Source organism: Podarcis tiliguerta, assembly GCF_965153285.1.
Source record: "Podarcis tiliguerta genome assembly, chromosome: 17".
NCBI classification, from domain to species: Eukaryota; Metazoa; Chordata; class Lepidosauria; order Squamata; family Lacertidae; genus Podarcis; species Podarcis tiliguerta.
Window position 1 is genome coordinate 3,282,741 of NC_139550.1, and position 26,814 is coordinate 3,309,554.

The 26,814-nt window shown below is 47.2% G+C and overlaps 1 protein-coding gene across 1 annotated transcript; it reads right to left on the bottom strand.

Annotated features, from left to right (window-relative positions):
• Positions 1–429: 429 nt before the first annotated feature.
• On the bottom strand, positions 430–25,448 carry P3H3 (prolyl 3-hydroxylase 3). The gene is made up of 15 exons (XM_083419994.1): positions 24,761–25,448; positions 20,474–20,626; positions 18,159–18,345; positions 16,236–16,367; positions 15,991–16,121; positions 15,635–15,724; positions 13,326–13,378; positions 13,113–13,171; positions 9,015–9,139; positions 8,812–8,907; positions 5,765–5,915; positions 4,205–4,322; positions 3,128–3,203; positions 2,609–2,749; positions 430–996 (listed from the first exon to the last, which is right to left on the bottom strand). Exons 1-15 carry the CDS (start codon positions 25,238–25,240, stop codon positions 778–780), a joined length of 2,211 nt encoding a protein of 736 aa, XP_083276120.1. The 5' UTR covers positions 25,241–25,448; the 3' UTR covers positions 430–777.
• Between the last annotated feature and the right edge of the window lie 1,366 nt (positions 25,449–26,814).

A 26,814-nucleotide genomic window follows, 5' to 3' on the forward strand; every position in this document is an offset into this window, starting at 1 on the left:
GGCAGTGGAAGACAGGAGTGCCTGGCGTGCTCTGGTCCAGGGGGTCACGAAGAGTCAGACACGACTGAACGACTAAACAGTGAAAACCTACCTAGGAGGAGAGCACTGATCTACTGAAGATCTGGCATAGACAGCACAAGCTGTTCCTAGGATATATCTCAGAAAATTAATTGGCGCAAGTATTTCTTTCTCTCTGCTTTTTTTTTTACTCTTCATTTCCTCAGGACTAGGAAAGGTCTGTTCAGGTTTCCCCACTCGCTCATTTCTTAACTTGCCCACCACAGATTCCTGCCCTGGCCTAGCTGCTTCCACAAGTGTAAGTTTCCATCACAACAAAATTTCTCAGACCCATCCATTTCTGATGGTGCCCTCCTCCTGTTTGTTTAATTCCTTCATATGACTATTTGAGAAACGGGACTGGTAGAAGAATGATATTCAACATTTATATAGCACTTCAGAATGGTCAAAGCACTTTATCTCTGTCATCCTTACAACAGTCCTATTACTCCTGTGTAGAGATGAGAGGCTATAGCTGAGATGAGAGAGTTGTAGCAGGGATGATTTCTGGTTCACAGGCATCCCAGTGGGGACAAAACGATTCTCCGGCTAACTTGGGTGGGCATGGTCCAAGCCACCTTCTGATGTCATTTCTGGTAGTGCCACATGGAGAAGCAGAGGTGCTTTGCCACAATGCCTGGCACAGGGCAGAAACTCCCAAGTCATTCACTTGCCACGAGCTGCTACAAAATCTGAAAGGCTTGTGCATGTCCAACATGCTCAGAATTCATCTCTGGCTCGCAGCCTCGTGGACTGTATCCCAGAGTCTGAGTTTGACCTGGTCCTTTGGCTAGTGGACCGGGCTCTTCCCTTTGGAGTTGGGGGCTCGGGGGAGTCTCCGCCACTGGGTTCAGCTCCTGCATGCTCCTCCTCCTCTGAACGCGACTGCTCCTGTTCTGCCTCCTTCTGCCGCATCAGCTCTTCTGCCCGGGCCCGTTCCTACAAGAAGAGAGCGAGAAGACCGTATGTGCTGGAAACAGAGGCGCCCGGTCCCCCCCAAGATTGAGGAGGCCAGCCACACATCGTGTGACATCACACGCATCTCTCAACACCACGCAGGCTGGTGCGGCCTTCCATTAGGCTGCGCTGGTCCCCACAGCATCTCTCAACACCGTGCAGGCTGGTGTGACCTTATCCCAGGCTGCGCTAGTCCCTGTGGCATCTCCTGATGCCACGCAGTGCCAGCGCAGCCTTCCACAACCGGGCCCCTTTCAAACCAGTATCAAGGGGGGCGAAGACACCTCGGCCCCCTAGAGTTGGTGTGCCTAGTTAGAAAGGCGGAAGGAGTCTTGAAGAGCAGCACTTTGTAAGTTGATGGTCTCCTTGCTGAAGGGTTGAGCTAGCTTAATAACATGCATTATGTGTATTTTATATTTATTTTAATGAACCAAATACAGTGGTACCTCGGGTTACATACGCTTCAGGTTACACACTCCACTAACCCAGAAATAGTGCTTCAGGTCAAGAACTTTGCTTCAGGATAAGAATAGAAATCGTGTTCTGGTGGCGCAGCAGCAGCAGGAGGCCCCATTAGCTAAAGTGATGCTTCAGGTTAAGAACAGTTTCAGGTTAAGAACAGACCTCTGGAACGAATTAAGTACTTAACCCGAGGTACCACTGTAGAGTGAAAAATTATGAATTATGAGAGTGTGTATGAGCCTAACAGTGCTTAGCTTTTTTAAAGTTGCTTTTTTAAAGTTGTCAATATTGTTTTATAGATTATGCCATATTGATTTGTTAATCATTTGACTTTTGTTGTAATTGCAATGTTTATTTTATTTTTCATTTGTTGTTTTATAGATTGTAATCGTTTTATTGATGATTTGTTAATTGTATGATTTATGCTGTATTTGCGATGTTCTATTATGGCTTATCATGTTGTTATTTCTTGTTTGTAAGCCACTTTGGGATTCATTTGAATGAAAAGCAGCACAGAAATACAATAAATCAAATCAAATAAAAAAAGTGGTATTTCCTCCTCGGGAAATCCACAGGATGTGTACGCATTAAATTCTTCCACTCGCTGCTTGGATGCGCCGCATAAGCAAAAAATAATAACAATAATTTATTATTTGTACCCTGCCCATCTGGCTGGGTTTCCCCAGCCACTCTGGGCGGCTTCCAACAAAGATTAAAAATACATTAAAATGTCACACATTAAAAACTTCCCTGAACAGGGCTGCCTTCAGATGTCTTCTAAATATCAGGTAGTTGTTTATCTCTTTGACATCTGATGGGAGGGCGTTCCACAGGGCGGGCGCCACCACCGAGAAGGCCCTCTGCCTGGTTCCCTGTAGCTTTGCTTCTCGCAATGAGGGAACCACCAGAAGGCCCTCGGAGCTGGACCTCAGCGTCCAGGCAGAATGATGGGGGTAGAGACACTCCTTCAGGTATACTGGACAGAGGCCATTTAAGGCTTTAAAGGTCAACACCAACACTTCATCTCACCCCCAGCCCAGCCCCCATTTTACTTAAGTATATATGCCTTTGGAGAATGCCCCTTGGCTCCCTCAACCCTACACCCTCCAGCTCTTCCTTTGCTTTGCGTTACCTGCTCCGCATGCTCTGGGGAGAGGGTGTACCAGAGGGCAATGGCACAGCGCCTCCCACGGGTCACAGCCCACACGCCGTGAGGGTTCTCCCCGCCAGAGCTGAAGGCCACCAGCCGTCCACATTTAGGGCGCACCTCGGCCTGCCACACAGAAAGAGAAAGAGGGAGACTGGTGTGAATCGAGGGCTTTGCCATGAGCCCATCCGTTTCCCCTTCTCCGACTCGGCTTCTTCTTGGGGCGCCAAGTTGGACGGCAACTTTGTGAGCTGTTGATGGGATCTTGGTCCCCCTGCTCTGGAGCGAATTAGCAGAAGAGCTAGGCATACCAGTCGACAAGGAGTTAAATGCCTGTTCCAGGGTGAAATTTGACTGAATTTGCCTTTGACTGCCCGATTTGAATCTGCTGCTGTTGCCAAGGACAGGTTCTGTTGGAGGGGAGGGGGAGAATCCCAGCTACAGCTGTTCTTCCTTCTCAGCCATTCCCTCACCCCCCCCCCCAAGCCGTGGGCCCAGACTCACTGTAACAGTCACAGCATCCATCTCAGTGAAAAAGAGGTTCCCCCCCTGGAAGTCATCGTTCAGGTAGAGGATTGCACTGCAGAGAAACGGGAGACAGGCAGAATTATGGGTAGCCGGGATTTGCTCCAAGGTTCTTTGCTCGTCTTTAAGAGCCAGCTTGGACATGAACGTTGCCACAGAGACTGGCACCGCTCGGGTGAGGATTTGTGTTGTTACGCTTGACGGGCATTTGCAACATCAACAAAACCCCAGAGCACGTTCTTTAACCCTTTCCGAAATGTTTGCTGGGCTGTTGTTTTAAACCGAAGCAAAGAACGTCGAGCCGACACAAAATGTAAAAGGCAGCCATGTTGGCCCATAAGCATAGCTGTCAAGCGTCCCTTATTTGGCGGGACAGTCCCTTATCGCAGGGCCATGTCCCGCTGCTGTCCCTTATTGATGATGTCCCTTAAATAAGCTACTGAAGGTAATGGGGCCCTTTCTATGTCTAGCTGTCCTTTGTCAACAACAAATTGTTGCTGTTTTTTTTGTGTTGAATATATGCTATATGGTAATTTATAGGACCTAATAGGTATCTAAAGCCATTTGCACGCAACAAAATATGTATTTTATCAAAGTAATTGTTGATCCCTTATTTTGGCTGCTGATCCCTTATTTTCAAATCTGTAAGTTGACAGCTATGCCCATAAGAAACCTTTTGAAATTCATTATGAAGACAGTACTTTTTCCTAGACCATCTTTTTTTTTTCTTCCCCCTGCTTGCTTTGTTTACCATCTAGCCTGGGGTTTCCCAAACTTGGGTCTCCAACTGTTTTTGGACTACAATTCCCATCATCCCTGTCTGCTGGTCCTGCTAGCTAGGGATGATGGGAGTTGTGGTCCAAAAACAGCTGGAGGGCCAAGTTTAGGAAACCCCGATCTAGCCTGGTGAAGATGTCCTCAAAAGCTTACGCACCATTTTGCGACATTTTGGATGGCCTAATAAATATATCGCCTTAATCTGGATTATGTATAAATGAAGGCTACATGTGGCTCTTTAAAAGACATATATATCAGTCTTCCCCCTCCATGCCTCACCTGTAGTCTCTGTATATGTAGGCAGGAGGCTCCCTCCAACACATGCTGCCCTCGGGGTCTAAGAGACAATTGTCAGCATGGACTGGGTGGCTGAGGTCCATACGGCTTTCCTGCTCTCCTAAACAACACCAATGAAAACCATAAAATGCCTTGTTTCTGACACCAAGAGAAAATGTTGAAGAATGCAAGGAAAAATGTTGGAGGGGAATAAACACATCCTGTGGGGAAGGACAGGATGAAATAATTAAGTGTAAATAAATAAATAAATAAATAAATATTCATAAAATATTTGCTATCTGCCATTCCAGCATTTTTATTGAATATAATAATAATAATAATAATAATAATAATAATAATAATACTCTGCCCATCTGGCTGGGTTTCCCCAGCCACTCTGGGCTGCTCCCAACAGAATATTAAAAACACAATAAAACGTCAAACATTAAAAACTTCCCTAAACAGGGTTGCCTTCAGATGTCTTCTAAAAGTCAGATAGTTGCTTACTTCTTTGACATCTGATGGGATGGTGTTCCACAGGGCGGGCGCCACTACCGAGAAGGCCCTCTGCCTGATTCCCTGTAACCTCACCTCTTGCAGTGAGGGAACCACCAGAAGGCCCTCAGATTGTATTTTATAGTTAGCATGCATTGATAATTAGGCTCTGATCCAACTACTCATGGGCAACTAGTCACATATAACAAGACTACTTTATGTATGTGGAACTCTCTTGCTGGATTGCGACGGGTATATTTGAGGGAGTTCAGCTGATGACATTTCATGTTCAATACTCTTGATAATTTGTATTTGGGAGCACGCAACTCCAGAATCTCAGTGGGTCAGAGTGTGGTGCTGATAAGGCCAAGGTTGCAGGTTCAATCCCCATATGGGACCGCTACATATTCCTGCATTGCAGGGGATGGACTAGATGATTCTCAGTGTCCCTTTCAATACTACAATTCTACGAATTTTGGTGTGAATTTTGCAAACAGAAAAATTTGAAACTTTGGCATATGTTGAATATTCACAAATGTAAGATTCAGCGCTGATGTTCACTCCTTATTAGAAGATAGTAGCATAGCCAAGGGTTTTACTCTGCCTTTCAAATGAATTGTTTGCATGGTGTTATGTACTGAGTTGAATAGGATCCAAAAGGCAGCAGTCTGATGGGTCCTAGAACAATAGGATTCAGAATGCAGAAGTATGATTGGTCCTAGAACAATGCAGCTGTATGATTAGTCTGCAGGAGCCACCCAATCCAGCTCCAGATGGAAGTGAATCCACAACCTGATTGGCCTACAGGAGAATGCCAGAATTAGCCAATCACATGCGGCCCATTGTGTAAATAATGTATATAAAGCAGATATTTTGGGGGAACTTCCATTCCTCACTACTATGAGCTGAATAAAGAGCATGAAATCCACACTCGACTCCGAGAATATTTCACATCACTTCTATTAATTGTTTGTTTTGAAGGAGTAAATTTATCAGCTGGGTCACATTTCCAACTGACAATGTAGAAATGCTCTTGTTCAGTGTGGAACATTAGGCAAAGTTCCTTACCCTCAGCAGCCGTGCGACACACAAGATGTGTGAACGAAAAATAGAGGTCTTTGCCAGGGGTGAAATAGGATTCCACAATTTTCCGGGATTTCTCACTGGCTTGCAAGAGAAGCTTAGCATCCCTCCAGTTCACAGTCCTCTCCTCAGCCAGCTAGAAGACAAAAAGCCATTGCAGAAACCCTCACTTACGGAAGTGTCCTGAATTTGCGTGAAGCTCCAGGCACACATGTGAAAAAGAAATAAAGGGTACAGACAACAATTGCCAGAATATGCAGCAGTTTACTTAGCAAAATGCAGGAGAGGGGACTTCTGCACATGTAACAATTGGGGAGAGGAGGGAATGAAAGTTGGTGCAGCTTTTCTTGTTTGTTAGAGCTGCCAGGGTAATCTGTGTTTACCTTTCAAAGCATCATTGAAGTGAGAGAAGGAAATGGCATGACTGCTTCCTCCCTGGTCCCCTTGGCTGCCTTTCCTTGCCTGCATCAAGGTATGTGTTGCATGGCAATCTGCACCTGCCCAAATTCCTTCATCTGCACAACTCTCCATAGCACAGGAGGCTTGTCCTCTGTTGCAATGGGGCACCCTCCATGACTGCAGAGAGGAGGAAGCATGGAGGAAGGGGTCTCGCACTGGTGGAATTCAAGAAATGGGGCCTGAAGCAGAAATGCTCATAGCATATTTTCTTTTCTTGTGATTTTGGCATTTATGTCAGAAGACAATTATTGGAGGTCTTACAACTCAATAGGCTCAATTCTACGCTACCAACGGTTCAGGGCCTGCTCTCGGACAGGAATGATCAAATTACTTTAATAGGGGCTGAATTTTTGAGTGCTGTCCATGTAGAAAGACTGGGCCATTATAAAGAGATTTAGTGCTTCTTAATTGATTGGTGATGTGGTAGTGTAGTATTGTATTATTTATGCAAATTGATTTCCTCTGGAGTTAAAGATCTGGCTGGGACAAACCTTGTTATGCTGAGCTCGTATTTTGCACAATTTGTATACGGTGTCTGTTTGATAATGTGTGGTTTGCTATGCCTAATAAAGGATATTTGATAAAAGAAATGCTCATAAAGAGAGAACACAAGCAAGCGAGGGTGGGAGAAAGGAAGAATGCTGGGAATATTCACTGGCATGAGATAATCACATCAGCCTAAGGTTGAAACACACCTTAAGAAACACCTTGGGAAGAAATCCTTGGAAGAAGAAGAAGAAGAAGAAGAGGAGGAGGAGGAGTTTGGATTTGATATCCCGCCTTTCACTCCCCTTCAGGAGTCTCAAAGTGGCTAACATTCTCCTTTCCCTTCCTCCCCCACAACAAACACTCTGTGAGGTGAGTGGGGCTGAGAGACTTCAGAGAAGTATGACTAGCCCAAGGTCACCCAGCAGCTGCAGGTGGAGGAGCGGGGAAGCGAACCCGGTCCACCAGATTACAAGTCCACTGCTCTTAACCACTACACCACACTGGCTCTCTTACAGGCCTCCTCTATTCCCTCAGCAAGCAGTCTACACAAATCTTTTGCATTACATCTTTTTGTCCTCTTCTCAAATGTTTCACAATAGGATCCTCTTCGTCAAGACTCCACCCATGCTCATAATATGGCCTCAGTGTTTTTCTCAGGGCTTCTATTACCCTCACATTTATCATTCCTGATGGTGACATCTCTAAATACAAACCAACAATGAAAATCCTTAGATATTTGGGTTCCCCCCCATTGGTATGGTTCCTGTAAGGCTTTGGTTTGCAAGCTGGTCTTGGGCAAAGTATTTGTCACTTATAGGACAAGCATGTAGTGCATGATACGAGGTCTGCCAACTTGTCAGAAGCTAGAGGACAGCAGTTCCCCCACCAAACTGAAGGTGGGATTAGAGACACATCGTTGCCCATGGAGGAGACTCATTCCTCTTGGAATGATGGGTGGGAGGACTGGGGAAATGTCACCATATGAATGTATTTAGAAAGCACTTTTTAAAAGAAAAGTATAATCTTATCTAGGGACACGGGTGGGGCTGTGAGTTAAACCACTGAGCCTAGGACTTGCCGATCAGAAGGTCGGCGGTTCGAATCCCCGCGGCGGGGTGAGCTCCCGTTGATCGGTCCCTGCTCCTGCCAACCTAGCAGTTCAAAAGCAAATCAAAGTGCAAGTAGATAAATAGGTACCGCTCCGGCGGGAAGGTAAACAGCGTTTCTGTGCACTGCTCTGGTTCGCCAGAAGCGGCTTAGTCATGCTGGCCACATGACCCGGAAGCTGTACACCGGCTCCCTTGGCCAATAAAGTGAGATGAGCGCCGCAACCCCAGAGTTGGCCACGACTGGACCTAATGGTCAGGGGTCCCTTTGCCTTTTACCTTTATAATCTTATGTGCAGGCACATTGAAATGTTATGATCCTTAGCAGCAGCAAGACTAATAATGAAATGGTTCTTGGGTGGTACGAAGGAGGAGAGGTATATGGGATATAGCTCAGCTGGTATAGCCTGATATTCTTGATCTCAGGGTTGTGGGTTTGAGCCCCACGTTGGGCAAAAGATTCCTGCGTTACAGGGAGTTGGACTAGATCACCCTTGTGGTCCCTTCTGACTCTACAATTCTATGATGGAGAGTGTTTTATGGGCTAAGTCTGCGGCACGATGCTGTGTGGAATAATGTTTCTAAATTCCTTGTTTTTTGAATAAACGAAAAACAAAAAAAAGTCATTCTTCAAAATCCATCAGAAACTCTTTGCCAGAGAACATGAATAAACGCATACATCACAGGCTATGAAGGCTACATAAAGGCAAAACTATACATTACATGCAAATTCGTCCCAGAGAACCCAGTGGCTTTTTTTTTTTTTGGAAGGCAAAGCAGCTTCAGGAAGAGATTGTTTGGAGAGAAGAAGCACGTCTGGGTGTGCTGAGCCCTTTCTGCGCCAACCACTTTTTTGGGGGGTGTTATTGGGTTTTTATTTTTATTTTATATATTGTGATATTTTCTGTGAACCCCCCGAGACCTCCGGGTATAGGACAGTATATAAATTCAATTAAAAATAATAATAAAGACATTTACCTGCAGAGCCTTTAACACTGTTAATCCTTCAAATTTCTCATGGGGCGTGTGAGGCGAACGCCTGCCGCGATAGCCGCCTTCTGTTCCTCCAGCTGCCTGAAACACAGAGGAACAATGTGAGGGGCGCAGGGTTGCTCTTGGCTCCCTCTCCTGCTGCTGCTGGCGGGGGGTGATGCAGAACAGGGGCTGGCACCTCTCCTTACCTTGGCCAGGCGGAGGATGTCTTTGCATTCAGATTCAGTCAGGACTCTGTCCAAGACAACTCTCTGGGAGCCATTGAGCTGCTGGGAGTCCATGGTGATGGTGATGCCCTCGAAAGCAAGGGGTTCTGGGGAAAGGAGATGAGCAAGGCGGTATAGGAATGCATACATGAGGCAACATGCTATCCTTCCGCTGTGCCCAAGGGATGTAAATAAACAGGGAGGAAACTGATCTCCTTACAGGCCCTAGTCATTTATGTGTTGCTTCCCAAACATGTAGGGAGAATACCTGTAAGACCATATAACACCGGTTATATGGAATAATTTTTTAATATATTTAAAAGACCACTGTAAACAGTTAAAATCATTGGCAGGGATACACTGACACTTGTAATGTGAAATGAACTTTAGTAACTATGGATATGTAACAGATAGGTAAAGGTAAAGGGACCTCTGACCGTTAGGTCCAGTCGTGGCCGACTCTGGGGTTGCGGCGCTCATCTTTCTTTATTGGCCGAGGGAGCCAGCGTACAGCTTCCGGGTCATGTGGCCAGCATGACTAAGCCGCTTCTGGTGAACCAGAGCAGCGCACGGAAACGCCGTTTACCTTCCCGCCGGAGCGGTACCTATTTATCTACTTGCACTTTGACTTACTTTCAAACTGCTAGGTTGGCAGGAGCAGAGACCGAGCAACGGGAGCTCACCCCGTCGCTGGGATTCGAACCGCCGACCTTCTGATCGGCAAGTCCTAGGCTCTGTGGTTTAACCCACAGCGCCACCTGCGTCCCCTATGTAACAGATAGATAACGGTAAAAGACGCAAAATATTTTTCTTTGAATATGGAACCCATGGAGGGAGGGAAGGAGGTCCGAAGGTTTGAAAGAACCTTTTATTTTAATATTTGGAAATGGTTAAAGTAAAAAAAAAGTATAAAATTTCGTAAAACCAACAAGCAAGACCACTAGGAGGCTTAAAGACATTCAGGATTTGTCATCCAGATAGATCCTTAGTACACTTTATTCACGTTTAGTACACTAGCAAACAGTGTGTGATTTGCAATCCAGCTATTGCTTATTTTCACCTTGTAAATTTGCCATAACCTTTGGCGTAAGAACCAAATACGTTGACAAATCTTTGTTGATATAGTCAAGGGCTACTACCAATGAACATGCATGGTACAAGACACCAGCCAGACATGTCTCCCATTCCGAGTCAACAGTTTCGGTCCCAGCTGGAAGTAGAGGAGCTGTTGTCCAAAAAGGAGGCATAAACATGGTGTTCAAATGCTCATCTCTGGCAACACCATTCCCTGGGTCACACAGGCAGGGCAGCCACTGCTGGCCTCACTTTCACTCCCATCTGCTGTGCAGATGGCCAAAGGAACAGCATCAAAACAGACAAGCACGTGCCCCTGCATTGCGCAGAAAGGGGGCAACATGCTCCTTCTGGGAAGTAATGTGCTTTTTGCATGGGTACAACACATGTGCATAAGGCAACCCTGCCGCTGCAAGGCCTGTGCATAAGCAAACACTGCCACCCCAAGGGTGCTGCCTGGCTCTGCAAAAGCAGCTATGGGCCCAAGACAAGTTTGCATGGAGGATGAGGCTGTCAATGGCTTTATGCTCCGTGATGGTTACACGGCCTCTGTAATCAGATGCAGTATGCCTCTGAATACCGACCGCCGAAATCATGAGTGGGAGAGGGCTGTTGTGCTCCAGTCCTGCTTCCCAGAGGCATCTTGCTGGCTACTGTGGGGACAGAATGCTGGACTGTATGGCAACTGGGAGAGACTTCATCAGGCAAAGCCTTATTCCACCTGCCTTGCCCCACCCTCCAGTCTCTGCTTCTCCATTTGTATTGTATTATTTTATGCACCGTAGCTTGCCGTTGTTTTATTGATTGGAGTTTAGAAATTATTTATTGTAATTTTTAAGAGTGGATTTCAGTTTAATTTTTATATGCTGATATTTAATATTATTCTCTACTATTCTAAGGAATGTTGAATGTTACTTATTTGATGTAGGTTGCGTATTTTAAAGTTATGTTTTATTATCATATTTTTGTATTGCATTAGATTGTTATACGGTGTACATTCTTTGTTTCTTCAGCTTGTAAACCGCCTTGGGTATTGTAAGATAGAAAGACGGTATACAAATTAAAAGTGATGATGATGAATTGGCTTGATCCAGCAGGGCTGCTCTTAAATATAGTGAATAAGCTCCTAATTCCCTAGTACTTTCCGATTTCTCAGCATATTGCCTCTTAAGCAACCTCCGAGTCGATCTGATTTAGCATGAGTTTGGAAGCTTCAGCACTGGGTCCCTGTCATTTCACAGAATCATAGAGTTTGGAATCCGTTTCTATCCGTGGGCTGTTAGGCTGCTGAACGGAAAATAATATAGTGCAATTGACTTTGGGGGTTGGTGTGTTTTGCGACAAGCACACAGAGTGCAATGAGACTGAGTGTTTGGGGGGGGAGGGAGGCTCAGTTAATTTCATTGTACACAGATTGTACATTGACAATAAAGGTATTATTATTATTATTATTATTATTATTATTATTAGGGATCGCAAGGGTCCTCTAGTCCAATCCGCTGCAATTCAGGAATCTTTTTGCCCAACATGGGGCTGAAACCCATGACCTAGAGATTAAGAATCTCACACTTTACCAGCTGAGCTATCCTTTGCACAATTCACATATTTATAAAAGAAAGGATCACGAAACAAAATGGTATTTCAAACCCAGGGTAAATCCTTAAAACGTAAAGCTTCACCTAATTCACCAAAGCCAATTTAATTCAGAGCCAACTTAATTCAAGCGATAAAAAACACCCCACCCTGTGCTGCAAGCACGGCTTCAGACAAAGTCAGTTGTTTTTCACTGGGAGCAGAAATGCCGAATTAAGATAAAACCAGCGGATTGTTCAAAATTCTTCAGTGCTCTTCCAAAGGCTACAAGGCTCAATCTAAAACTTGAACAGGAGTCTCAACAATATTTTTTGGCTAGCGTTATAAGCAAACCCAAACTTTCATTTTGCCAGGACCCCCCTCCCCTTCTGAAGCTCTAAACTTGGAGCCTGCAGGGGAAGAGGAAGAGAGAAAACAAGGCCCCACCGCCAACAATTTGGAACAGGACAACCGGGGAGAGGCTTGCTTCAAGCCACGCACCTTCGTCTCCCCTCTAGTTCACCACGTGGCCACCCACTCTCCCCCGGGGCCAGGGGACGTAGCCCCGCTTTGCCCGGGGGATCCTGGCCACGTCAGTGCCCAGTCAGCCAATCCATTTAAGCAGAGGCGTGAGCCAGAGGGCTTCCTCTTTGGTTCGCTTCCTCAATTGCCCGCCCTCCCTCCCTATTTTGCAGGTTTTCGTCATTGGCCTTGCTATGGACCTCGGTTGGTTGCCATTAAGGGGCCTGGTAGGAATTTTTCCACTTGGCAAATTGGCACAGGCCATTTGGTTTTCGCCTACATAGTAGCAATGGTCACAACTTTGCTAGGGTTGCGGTTAGGCATTGTTTGACCTTGTGTGGGAAAGGGGAGGTGTGGCCATCCCCTGCCCCTCCATGCTTAAGGGTATTCCGTTAAAGGAATCCAGGGGTGTGGATCTTGTCCGAAGCCCGGGGTGGGGCTAGAGCCATGACACAACCTCGACGGGAACACCGGGGGAGCTCGAGTTGGTATGCATTGATGGGGCTCCCCCTTCCGGTGGTTGACCCTTACTGGACTCCCTGCGTGACGGGCAGGAGTCAGATATAGTCGGGTCCATTCAGTGCCTAATACCGCTCCCATTCTGTAATCAATAAAGTTGTGGCCAAAATTTGCCCAATAACATTAACCTAATATCCGTGTCCTTGTGTGTGCTATTTCTCAACTATGGGGGTCTTGACACGCAAATCCCAGGCTTCAGCTAAACTTAGGAGCTGGAGAAGGGGCAGAGTTGGCTCCTTCTTCTCTTTAGCTCCAGGTTCAGAGGAAGCTTCAGGCTCATCTCACTCACCAATGCCCAACTCAAACCACCATAGGGAGTCGGTGGGGATGACTAAGTCTTGTTGCCTATTCAGCCTTTCCTCCCTGCATGTCAGCTCGTTTTCTGGTACTCACCTCTTGGCTCCTGCTGTCCCATCTCTGGGGCTTTCAGCCTTTGCTTCTCTTGATCTTCTCTTGGATTTACAAACAAACACAAGAAAGGCCATCAATTGTAGAAATGGAGGACATGAGACTCTCCCCGATTAAAAAGTTTGGCAAAAAAGCCAAGGCTACAACTTAATATAGCTCCCTGCCCCCAGCCCAGCCTCTCCACCTTCTGGTGCTTACTTGTGTTTTTCCTTCATGCTTTCAGGAATCAACTCCTCTGGAGTCCACGAATCCTAAAGAAATAAAGGCACGGACTCATGTTACACAAGATTTTTTCCATGCTGTGGCAGAACCCTCACCTCCTTCTACATATTGCAGTATAAAATTCCTGCTCCCTCACCATGGTATGTGCACACATTCTCTGCCTCCAAGCTAGTTCCTGCTACAGCTGTGGCTCCCAAGCTTTCTTCTCTGGGCCACACTTTCAGAATAAAAATTTACCAGCACCACACCAATTTTTCATTGATAATAAATACACTGGAGCCCAGGAAGAGACGCTCCAGAGCGGTGCTCGATTTATAACACAGAATACAACTACTTTAGAATGTCATCATCATCAATCTTACGGTCCAGAGACCCAACAAATCGTTACAAAGCAATACACAATTCATACAGCCTACCTCCAGTTTAAGCAAGCATTTTGTTCAGAATATAGGGATCGTTGGTTCTTGCAACCACTGACAAAAACTTTGCCACTGCTAATGTTCTAGCGTTTGTGCGGTCTTCCAATAGGAACCTGACATAGTGAGCCTCTGATTTTCCTGGGAAAGGTACCAGCAAGGGTAATATCAGTTCAGCCCTGGCTTGCTCATATTTTACACAGTGCAACAAAATATGTTTTATGGAATCAATGTCTTGAGCACACGAGCAAAGTCTGTCCTGGTAGGGAAATCCTCTCAACCTACCATCCAACACTGCAGAAGGAAAGACGTTTAGTCTGGCTTTGGTGAAAAGCCTTCGGTAGTTTGGTACTGTCAGGTTTTTAATGTAAGATGTTAACTTAAAGACATACCCATATTGTACTCCTACTGCCAGCGGACTACAGACTGTGTGTGATTGAGATCGCAAGTCACTGTGTGCATTATCCCATAATCTTTGCTTTAACATCTTTAGGGCGCCTTCATAACCCAGGTAATACAGTTGGGGGGGGGGTGACAGACCAATAGAGGTGGCTTTTTTAGCCATGGTTTTCTGCATTTGCTGACAAATTCCTCATTGGTCAGGTGTTGGTACAAACCCTTCCCTAGATCAAACACTGAAATCCTGAGCCAATGTAATCATGGGACATTCAGAAAGTATAAAGCAATGCAGCTACAGAAGAACTTGAATCGTTCCCAAAATGTAATTATGAATGAGCCTCTTACACATGTACCTTAAGTGTGTATACCAACTCATTGAGAGGTGTGAGCTTGCTTTTGCCAGGTAATTTTGTTTATATGATGTTTACTTTGAAACAAACAAACTTTCATCTCCTCATCAGTGCAAAGAAGCCTTACTCTTTTCTGATGTATCAGATTTGTCAGTGTTGAAAATCCCTGTTCGCAACAATATATCGTGGAGAACAGTAGTATAGCCAATGCTCTTGAACAGAGGCGGGGATACTGTTTCTGTTTGTACGTCCAAAACAATTACTATGCTATGCTATGCTATGCTATGCTATGCTATGCTATGCTATGCTATATTATACTATACAGGCCTCAGTCCTGTATACCTGAAGGAGAGTCTCCACCCCCATCATCCAGCCCGGAAACTGAGGAGGACCTTCTGGCAGTTTCCTCGCTGCGAGGTGAGGTTACAGGGAACCAGGCAGGGGGCCTTCTCGGTAGTGGCACCCACCCTGTGGAATGCCCTCCTACCAGATGTCAAAGAGAATAATAACTACCAGACTTTTAGAAGACATCTGAAGATAGCCCTGTTTAGGGAAGTTTTTAATGTCTGACACTGTATTGTTTTTAATATTAGGTTGGAAGCCACCCAGAGTGGCTGCGGAAACCCTGCCAGATGGGCGGGGTATAAATAATGAATTATTATTATTATTATTATTATTATTATTATTATTATTATTATTATTTTACACTACACTAATGTTTCAATGTTTATTTGATTGTCCTTGAATATTCCGGCTACACTTGCCATCCTTCGGGCTAAACCAGTGTGGAGCGCCACATTCTTTGAAAATCACCAAACCACAGGGATCTTTTTGGAGCCACATCAAGTGAGAAGCCTGACCAAAGGTGTACTTTGTGTCAGGGAGGTAAGCAGTCGATTCCTTTATTTAAACAGTCCTCGCCCTCCTGGCTTTGGGAACTCACTGTGCTCAACTGGAAGCAGCCATCTTGAAGCATCTTTTATATCCATACTTTTCTTCCTGCTCATCACTTATTTCAGGCACCAAGGCAGGAAGTGGGGGGGGGGGGAATGGTCCACTCCCATATATTAATTTGTCCAGTACACATCCATAGATGAAAAAGCAGACTGCAGCTACTTACAGGGTCATTAAAAGTTTCCCCAAGGTGCTCCACTGCATAGTAAATTAGTTTCTTCTCCATAAGAGACCTCTCCACATAGTGGCGGATATTCTGTGAGAGAAATAAAGATATTAAAACCAGGCATTTAAAAAAAGTACTACAAAATGGCTCCCGCTTTTTTGCTTAAAAACAACAACAACAAACTCTGACCGTAAATCTGCACAGCTATCTGTCCCATGTGCCTTAAGGTCACTTGAGTGATTTTCATGAGAGAGTTGGGAATCCTTAACTCTCTCTGGATTATGCCCGGTGTGCAAAATATTTTGTTCTCATTGATGTGGTGCTTGCTTTCAGATGGAAGAAATGTTTACTGGTACCTCTCTGGCTGCAATGGGCACATCTCCCAGCTCTGCTTGGTATTGCTTCAGTTTTTCCAGCAACGCCCCGTCTGATGGATAGAACTGCAAATAGGTAGCTGCACATTCAGCGGCGAGGGCCCAATTCCCAGCTGAAAACGAGAAGATGGACTCAAGTTACAACGGCTCCGACTACCATTCCATCCGTGCTCCACCCCACTCTTGTCCTGGGCACGTTCCCACTCAGCACAGCACCCCCTGCTTACTTCTTTCATAGGCAAACTGCAGCAAATCAAAATGAGACGGGATGAAGTCTTCTGTGGAAGACACCCTCCCGGGCTTGGTGGCAATGTCCAGGACACACTTCTGCCTGCACTTTAGGACCTGGATGTAGTGAGCTGGAAGAAGGCAGAAAGAGAATGAGAAATAGAAATAGAGAATACATGCCCCCAGAGTAACAGCTGGACTGTCAATTCTTCGGCGATCAACCTTCTTTATGGTCCAGCTCTCACTTCCATACATCACTACTGGGAAAACCATAGCTTTAACTATATAGAGTTTTGTTGGCTAGGTGATATCTCTGCTTTTTAAGATGCTGTCAGGGTTTGCCCAGTGGCGTAGCGTGGGGGGTGCAGGGGGGGCCTGCCGCACCGGGCGCAACTTCTGGGGGTTAGGGTTAGGGGGCGCAAATCCACGGGTTAGGGGGCGCAAATTACTTGCCTTGCCCCGGGTGCTGACAACCCACGCTACACCACTGGGTTTGCCATCGCCTTTCTCCCAAGAAGCAGGCGTCTCTTAATTTCGTGGCTGCTCTCACCATCTGCAGTGATCATGGAGCCCAAGAAAGTAAAATCTCTCACTGCCTCCATTTCTTCCCCTTCTATTTGCCAGGAGGATTACAATACCCTCAAGAAACCCACGGCCTTTACCTGTGTGTCGGATTTCAAGGCCTGTATCCTGGAAACCAGATGGCTAACTCTCCACAATGACCTGACCTCCCTTTTGCGGGACCCCCTCCCTCTTTTCCCTGTTCAGGGAAGTTTTTAATGTGTGACATTTTAATGTATTTTTAATCTTTGTTGGAAGCCGCCCAGAGTGGCTGGGGAAACCCAGCCAGATGGGCGGGGTACAAATAATAAATTATTATTATTATTATTATTATTATTATTATTATTATTCGAAGAGCAGCACTTGAAAAGCAGAAGGTGCTTCTTTAAGGGCTATGGGATGTTTCTTCTACCTAGGGAATACCTTTTCTCTCACGGTAATGCCCCCAGAGGAACGCGGGTGGCGCTGTAGGTAAAACCTCAGCGCCTAGGGCTTGCCGATCGCATGGTTGGCGGTTCGAATCCCCGCGGCGGGGTGAGCTCCCGTCGTTCGGTCCCAGCTCCTGCCCACCTAGCAGTTCGAAAGCACCCCCAAGTGCAAGTAGATAAATAGGTACCGCTTTCTAGCGGGAAGGTAAACGGCGTTCTGTGTGCTGCGCTGGCTCGCCAGAGCAGCTTTGTCACGCTGGCCACGTGACCCGGAAGTGTCTGCGGACAGCGCTAGCCCTCGGCCTCTTAAGTGAGGTGGGCGCACAACCCTAGAGTCAGACACGACTGGCCCGTACGGGAAGGGGTACCTTTACCTTTAATGCCCCCAGAAGTCATTAACTTAGGGGGGGGGAAGGGGAGGAATACTGCCAATATTCAAAATTCCCCAACATTTTTTAGTTTCACCACAGTGCAGGAAAGCAACCTAAATGAAAACACACCTGCCCCTTTTCTCCCATGAGGTGAAACAGATGCTTGTGGTGGGGAGGACATTTCAATTGGGAAAACATCGCTGGGAAGTGGATAAACCTCCTCTTTCTATTGCCAGATCCCAACCCAAATACCCCTCTAACTGCTCTTAAAAGAACACAGGAAATGTCATTAATGGCTCTCACCACCTCATCTATTTAAACCCTCACCCATTTTTTGTGACTCTTAGGCAAACATTTGATATTCGTTAAGCATCTGGAGAACATGCCAGCCCGATGGGTGGGGAATAAATATTATTATTATTATTATTATTATTATTATTATTATTATGAGTCTACAGAGGAGTAAGCACATGTGCTTGCTTCAGGAGGAAGGCTGCCTCAAACCACAAGCTCTCTCCAGCTCTTCACGTTCAGCGCTCCCTCAGACTTTTGCTGCTACTACCTGCAATGGCTTCGTAGAGGCCAAGCTGCATTTCCTCCTCCTTTTCCTCATCCTCCTGAGGCCCTTCGCAAAGGGCCCTGCAATCCTCCAGCGCCAGCAGCCCTTCTTTGAGCGATTCCTCCAGCTTTGTCGCCGCCTGCTGGTAGTCATCCGCCTTGTAATGTTGAATTCCAGCTTCGTAGGCCACCTGCAGGTCACAAACCCATCAGTCCCCCAGGACAGCCCAGGTTGTGACTCTAGGACCCTCATATCTATGGGACTTCTTCTCCTGGTATGTCCCATGGAGGATCTTACGGTCTTCAAACAAAAACATATTGGAGGTCCCGGGCCACAGAGAGGTTAGGTTGGCCTCAGCCAGAGCCAGGGCTTCTTTGGCTGTGGCCCCGATCTGGTGGAACGCTTTGTCACAAGAGACTAGGGCCCTGCGGGACTTGACATCTTTCCACAGGGCCTGCAAGACAGAGCTGTTCCACCAGGCCTTTGGCCAGGGCACAGCCTGATCCCCTCCTTTGGCAATCCTCACAAAACTCTAGCCCAACAGTTGCCATTAATCTGATTTGAATTAATTTTATAATGAAATGATATTAGAATGTTGTATTTATATTACTGTTGTTAGCCGCTCTGAGCCTGGCTTTGGCTGGGGAGGGCGGGATATAAATAAAATTTGATGATGATGATGATGATGGGGGGAGGGGGGGCTGTGGTAGCAGGCCTTTGCAACCAGAGGCTAAGCTCTCAGGGCCAAACCACGTGAGGCATGGGAGTTTATGGCTAGATGTATCTTTTAAGTCCTAAAAGCAGCATGTAGGAATGGTAAGAGTTGTCTAATGGGTCTTTAACCCTTCCCTTGTCAGTTTGCATTTCTTAGTGCAGAAAGTATTGATCTGATGTGTAGAGATCTCTCCTATTCTACTTAATTCAATAGTGTTCTGGAAGCTTCTCTGTGTGAAAGAAACAAGCAGAAGGTTCATGGTGTTTGGGTTATACTTTCAGAGAAGCTGAGTACAGCTGGCTTAAACTGGTTCTGTTATCTCTTCTGTCAAGGTCATGCGGACTATAATAGGCCAGGAGGAGCCGGGGTTTCACACTCTCTTTCTATCTCTCTTCCTCCTGGTGTGCTGTTCTGTATATAGTGGTATGGTTTAGACTTATTGTAAGTTATTGAAAGTTTAAGTTAAGTCTGCTGCAACTGGATTTCTTATGGACAATGCCAATCCTGAATGTACAGTCATACCTCGGGTTAAATGTGCTTCAGGTTGAGCGTTTTCAAGTTACGCTCTGCAGCGACCCAGAAGTAACGGAGTGCATTTCTTCCGGGTTTTGCTGCTCGCGCATGCGCAGACGCTCAAAATGATGTCACGCGCATGCGTGAAAGCGGCAAAATGTGACTTGCGCACGTTCAGGCACGTCTTACGTTCTACTCAGGATGCGAATGGGGCTCCGGAATGTATCCCGTTCGCATCCAGAGGTATCACTATATTGGATTTGTGACCATTATGCTCATTTGCCTTCCATAGCAGTAAAGCTCTGCTGGATGAAATATTTATTGCCTCTGGTTTAATTTTTGGGAATCCTGCAACGTGTTTCAGTTTTTACTCTGCTAACTATACATTAAGGGACACGGGTAGCGCTGTGGCTTAAACCACAGAGCCTAGGACTTGCCAATCAGAAGGTCAGCGGTTCGAATCCCTGCAACAGGGTAAGCTCCTGTTGCTCGGTCCCAGCTCCTGCCTACCTAGCAGTTCGAAAGCACGTCAAAGTGCAAGTAGATAAATAGGTACCGCTCCAGCGGGAAGGTAAACGGCGTTTCCGTGCACTGCTCTGGTTTGCCAGAAGCGGCTTAGTTGTGCTGGCCACATGACCCGGAAGCTGTACGCCGGCTCCCTCGGCCAATAAAGTGAGATGAGCGCCGCAACCTAATGGTCACGACAGGACCTAATGGTCAGGGGTCCCTTTACCTTTACTTAACTATACATTGGAATCTGGATCCATATTGAGAAGAATTCCATGACATCCTTCTGTGCCATTTTCAGGTTACCATCCCCTCTGGAGACACAGGTAGCACTGTGGGAAGGGGGGCGCACCCCCACCTTCAATCCTTGGGAGGTTTTTAAGCAGAGGTTAGATGGCCATATGTCACATAAGATCTGGTTGAGATTCCTGCATTGCAAGGGGATTGGGCTAGGTAAGCCTGGTGGTCCCATCCAACTCTACGATTCTGTGAATTCTTTACCACCCACAGAGCCCCAGTAGGGTTCACAAAGCAGCCCTCCTTAATCTGCCAAGTAACATCCAGTTTCCCAGAAGTGTCTCACCCAGTGTGGCATGGCCTCAAGATCCCGAAAGCTTTCTGCTTTCACCCCTGCCATGCGCCGGTACTTCTCCATGTCCTCGCGCATCTGTAGGTGCTGTGGATTGGCCACGAAGAACGTGTGAGCTGAGGAAACGGCTTCATCGAGTCTCTTTAGCTGCAGGAACAAAACAGTACCATTTAGAAGTAAAATGAGGGCCACGAGGGCACCATTCTCAGACTGAAGTGGCAGAGAGCGTGGACAAGCCCACTCTAGGATTTAATTGCATGCACACAAACACACACGCAAAGCAGTGCAAGTTAAAAACATTTGTTACAGTTTTTTTTTATACCTCATAGTACTATCACAAAATTAAAAGACGCCTGCTTCTTGGGAGAAAAGCAATGACAAACCTAGACAGCATCTTAAAAAGCAGAGACATCACCTTGCCAACAAAGGTCCGTATAGTTAAAGCCATGGTTTTCCCAGTAGTGATGTATGGAAGTGAGAGCTGGACCATCAAGAAGGCTGATCGCCGAAGAATGGATGCTTTTGAATTCTGGTGCTGGAGGAGACTCTTGAGAGTCCCATGGACAGCAAGAAGATCAGACCTCTCCATTCTGAAGGAAATCAGCCCTGAGTGCTCACTGGAAGGACAGATCCTGAAGCTGAGACTCCAATACTTTGGCCACCTCATGAGAAGAGAAGACTCCCTGGAAAAGACCCTGATGTTGAGAAAGATGGAGGGCACAAGGAGAAGGGGATGACAGAGGACGAGATGGCTGGACAGTGTTCTCGAAGCTACCAGCATGAGTTTCACCAAACTGCGGGAGGCAGTGGAAGACGGGAGTGCCTGGCGTGCTCTGGTCCAGGGAGTCACGAAGAGTCGGACACGACTAAACGACTAAACGACCACAACAACAAGTATTATCAGATGTCAAAAGAGATGTCATAGAATTGTAGAGTTGGAAGGGACCCCCAAAGGTCATCTAGCCCAACCCCCTGCAATTTAGGAACCTCAGCTAAAGCTTCCCCAACAGATGGACATCCAAGCGCTGCTTTAAAAACCTCCAGTGAAGAAGATTCCCCAGCCTCTTGAGGGAGCCCATTCCACTATCGAACAGCTTTCGTTTGTTGTTAAAAGCAAAAAGGGTTTTTGCTTTAAAAACAAAGCCACCCAGCATGCAGACTATAGAAATGTAGGTACCTGAAGGAGCGTCCCCACCCCCATCATCCAGCCCGGACACGGAGGTCCAGCACCGAGGGCCTTCTGGCAGTTCCCTCACTGTCAGATGTGAGGTTGCAGGAAACCAGGCAGAGGGACTTCTCGGTAGTGGCGCCCACACTGTGGATGTCAAGGAAACAAACAACTATCTGATTTTTAGAAGACATCTGAAGGCATCCCTGTTTAGTTAAGTTTTTAATGTTTGATGTTTTATTATGTTTTTAATATGCTGTTGGGAACCGCCCAGAGTGGCTGGGGAAACCCAGCTGTATGGGTTGGGGTATACATAATAAATTTTATTATTATTATTATTATTATTATTATTATTATTATTATTATTATTGGTAGCCCTGTCAAATAAACACTTGCCCTCTGCAACACAGGATATGTGTGTCCATGACTACTTCCCCCTCTCATAATCGTTCCTGACAGAACACCATTTCCCCTGTTTTAAAGTTCTTGTCAACCTCTGTACGCAACAACTTCAAGATTTGGACAAAGGCCTATTTCAGATTACAAATGATTGCAGTCTGTGAGGGGAAAATATGAGCAGGGGCAGACTTTGGTTGCATGGCTCCCTGATCAAGGCCAACATTTGGTGCCCCAAATGAATCTTCTCAATGTTGTGCCCTCTTGGCTCAGCACCCTGTGCAGAGCAACTGTCCACAATACCCACACTCAATAAGTGAATGGCAAATAAGATTTTGTGAATATATAGACTCAGCAAGACTTACAGCAGTGGTAAGAGGCAAATCAGACCAGAAACTGATAGAGGAGTGGACTTGCATGAAGGAATACATCAAAAAACATTGTTCTGGTACAGTGGTGCCTCGCAAGACGAAAAGAATCCGTTCCGGGAGTCTTTTCGTCTTGCGGTTTTTTCGCCCATTGACAGAGTAGCGCTATTAGCGCTATTGGCTAAAAAAGGGCTAAAAACGGCTTTTTTAGGGGGGGGGATTAGCGGTTTTGCTGCTAAAATGCTTTTAGCAGCTTAGTGATTCAGAATAAGGGGTTTTGGAGCAAAAAAAAAATTCGATTTTTTTCATCATTTTTCGTCTTGTGAAGCAAGCCCATAGGGAAATTCGTCTTGCGAAGCGCCTCTGCAGACGGAAAACCCTTTCGTCTTGCGGGTTTTCCGTCTTGCGAGGCATTCGTCTTGCGGGGCACCACTGTTTTAATATATCAATATGCAATGAATGAAACTTATAGAGTAAAAAAGTAAGAAGAAATGGGTCTAAGACAAGATAGTAAAAAATAATATTGATAACAGAGTGAAAAGAAGAAAAGAAACAAAGGAAGCCACATATAGGTGGAGGAAAGTCAAAATTTATGTCTGTATGTTTAGTTTGTATGTTTGCTTTCTTTTTTGTAATCTAAGTTGAGAGGTGTATGTATCTATGTATAATAAGCTTGTTTAGTGTTCTGGTTTGTGTTTGTATATATTGCATTTATCAATAAAAGTTCTTTTTAAAGAAAAAGAAAAAGAAAAAGAAGAAAAAATCTGGCACGGATACAAGCATCACCAGCCCAAGGCCTTTTGTTGCTAGAGGTGCTGGAGGTGCCTATGCAGCCCAGTCCATACGCAGAACCCTACAGAGTCAGCAGCATCATTCTCATGCTAGTGATTTCGCAGCATCCTCCACCATCACACCTGAGGGAAGAAGGCGAGTTGAGGCAGCGAAGGGCAGGCTGTTTGGCACACCAGGCTCTGCCAGCTGAAGAGAAGAAAGCATCCGTTTCCCAAGGGAAATCACCTCGCTGTGGCTCATGGCAGGGCCTGCCCTGGAGGCACGAGGCACCCATCACCACTCACTTGGTACAGCATAAGAAAGGTCCATATAGTTAAAGCCATGGTTTTCCCAGTAGTGATGTATGGAAGTGAGAGCTGGACCACAAAGAAGGCTGATCGCCGAAGAATGGATGCTTTTGAATTCTGGTGCTGGAGGAGACTCTTGAGAGTCCCATGGACTGCAAGAAGATCAAACGTATCCATTCTGAAGGAAATCAGCCCTGAGAGCTCACTGGAAGGACAGATCATGAAGCCGAGGCTCCAAGACTTTGGCCACCTCATGAGAAGAGAAGACTCCCTGGAAAAGACCCTGATGTTGGGAAAGAGGAGAAGGGGACGACAGAGGACGAGATGGTTGGACAGTGTTCTCGAAGCTACCAGCTTGAGTTTGACCAAACTGCGGGAGGCAGTGGAAGACAGGAGTGCCTGACATGCTCTGGTCCAGGGGGTCATGAAGAGTCGGACACGACTAAATAACAACAACAAAGACTCTTCATCTCAGGGCCGCAGGTTCGAGCACCACATTGGGCAAAAGGTTTCTGCATTGCAGGAGGATGCACTATGATTCTGTGATTCTAAGGTATGTTGCAAGGGGAGGGGGAGTCCTAAGTTCTATACCCATAACCCCATTTTAGAAATGCTTGTGTGTAGCAGCTAACTCTGCTCTAAGGCAGCCCAGGCATGGAATTGGAAGGCAGTAGACGTAGCAGCAGAAAAAAATGGATAAACAAGGACTTCTGAACTGAGTGCCAAGGACCTGCCAGTTTAAATTGCTTGTGGCCATCTGCACATTTTTATTTTTTTGCTGAGTAATTCTGCATGGCCTGAATGTTTCTTGACTGCACTAGGCATTTTTCTGCCCATAGAAGACGACGACACATGGTTGCTCTTAATGTAAAGACCACAAAGTATGATACGATAAAAGAGATTCTGACTAAACATCAGGAAAACGTTCTGCCAGTGATAGTTCAATAGTGGAACGGTCTCCCTCGGGCGGTTGTGGACTCTCCTTCCTTGGAGGTTTTCAAGCAGAGGTTGGCTGGCCATCTGCCATGGATGCTTTAGCAGAGATTCCTGCATCGTAACTCTACAATTCTATGATTTTACGAATTCCCATCATCCCTGACCACTGATCCCGCTAGCTAGGGATGATGGGAGTTGTAGTCCGAAGACAGCTGGAAAGCCCAAGTTTGGGAAAGTGAAAAAGAAAGTTTGCCAAGTTTTTAAAGGCAGGCGGGCGGGCGAGGCAGCCACATCAGCAGCTGCGGGCGCCTCTTGGCCCCGTCCTGCCCCTCACCTTGAAGAAGGCGATTTGCAGGTAGTTGTAGGGCTCCCTCTCCTCGAAGTCCTGCCGGATCTGCGCGCTGGCCCGGTGGAGGGAGGGCTGCCCGCCCAGCCGGCGCCCCAGGCACTCCTCCAGGCACTCGGCCCGCTGCAGCACCCGCTCGAAGAAGCCCGTCTCCCAGGGCCGCGAGGGCGGGCGCCCCGCCGAGAAGCCGGCCTGCCCCTGGCACGCGCCCTGGCACTCCCGCCGCGCGCCCTGCAGCCCGGAGTAGCTGTGCAGGCAGCGCTGCAGCAGCTCGGCCGCCCGAGGCCAGTCCTGGGCGAAGTAGGCGCGCACCCCGTCGGCGTAGAGCGCGTCGTAGGGCGCCAGGTGGCCGGAGGAGGGCGAGGAGAGGAAGAGGAGGATGGAGAGGAGTAGGAGGAGGAGGAGGAAGGGGACCGAGAAGCGGGGCGAGGAGGAGGAGGAGGAAGGAGGCCGCGAGCGGAGAGTCATGGCAGAGCGCAAAGGAGAGGCAGCAGCAGCAGCGGAGGGGAGAAATTGCAGACGTCGCCCGAGGAGTTGGGGCGAAAGGGGCGGGCAGGAGGCGGCTGGGAAAGGGGCCTGCGCTGCTGGCGGAGGGGGAGAGGAAGGCGGGGAGAAGGGATGCGTAATCCGGAGCTGCTGCCCGAGGCTGGAAATTCCTCCCAGGGGCAAAGGAGGCCCAAACAAGCCGGGGAAGGACGCGGTGGCGGCGGGGAAGGAAGGTGGGGCGCACGGTGGTGGAGAGGGGCGCGCCCGCTCGCCGGCTCTGCCCTAGCCTGGAGGGGATAAAGTACGTTTTGCTGCTTAATTCCTGTGCTTTAAGTAGGGTTGCCACCTTTGGTTGGACAGGTGTGTGGGAGGGGGTTAATCACCTTGCCAACAAAGGTCCCTATAGTTCAAGCTCTGGTTTTCCCAGTAGTGATGTATGGAGGTGAGAGCTGGACCACAAAGAAGGCTGATCGCCGAAGAACTGATGCTTTTGAATTCTGGTGCTGGAGGAGACTCCTGAGAGTCCCATGGACTGCAAGAAGATCCAACCTCTCCATTCTGAAGGAAATCAGCCCTGAGTGCTCAATGGAATAGACAGATGCTGAAGCTGAGGCTCCAAGACTTTGGCCACCTCATGAGAAGAGAAGACTCCTTGGAAAAGACCATGATGTTGGGAAAGATGGAGGGCACAAGGAGAAGGGGACAACAGAGGACGAGATGGTGGGACAGTGTTCTTGAAGCTACTAGCATGAGGGAGGCAGTGGAAGACAGGAGTGCCTGGCATGCTCTGGTCCAGGGCGTCAGGAAGAATCGGACACGACTAAACAACAACAAAAATCCCTTTCCCTGGTGCAGAAATCACTTCAAAACAATCCATCACAAGGATCCAATGGAAGCTCTCAAGTCACTGCAAAGGTTCCAGCAGCACTATTGAAAGGAAATCCTCCCCACCTGCTGGATTTCTGCCTGCTAGAAGGATGATAGATGTAGAAACCCAGCCAAAAAAGAAAGAAAGAGAGGGAGGGAGGGAGGGAGAGAGCATCAAACTCTGCTTCTCTTCCTCACAGAGCTTTGCCTCCAACACCCTAACAGGATTCGCAGAACTCCAGGGCACCTTGACACAGCACATTTTTTAGTCATGGTAGGAGTGCCTCTACATTAAGGAGTGCAGTCAACAGGCCTGCCAGCCAGCCATGATTAGGAGGAGGGAGGCCAGGGAGGAGGGAGGCTCCAACTGTGTTGCTTGGCTGCGTTGCTCACCCAATAAGGAGTATAAGAATGACTGGGGGGTGGAGCTTGCATGCCTTGTGCCGATCAAATCGGCCGCGTTGCCTGGGGACTCACCTTTGCTCAGCGCTTCCCAGTGCTTCCCAACGCTCTCCGCTTCCCAGCGGAGAGGTGACGGTGGTTTTCCTTGCTGCATCCCCTTTGCCGGGTTGCTGCGCTGTGGGAACCACCGCTTGAGGCTTCGTTTGGCTGCTGGCTGGGCTTTCTGCCTTTGGCTCGGAGGGGCTCAGAAGTTGAACATACCTGTGGCTGGAAAATCCCTTATTTTG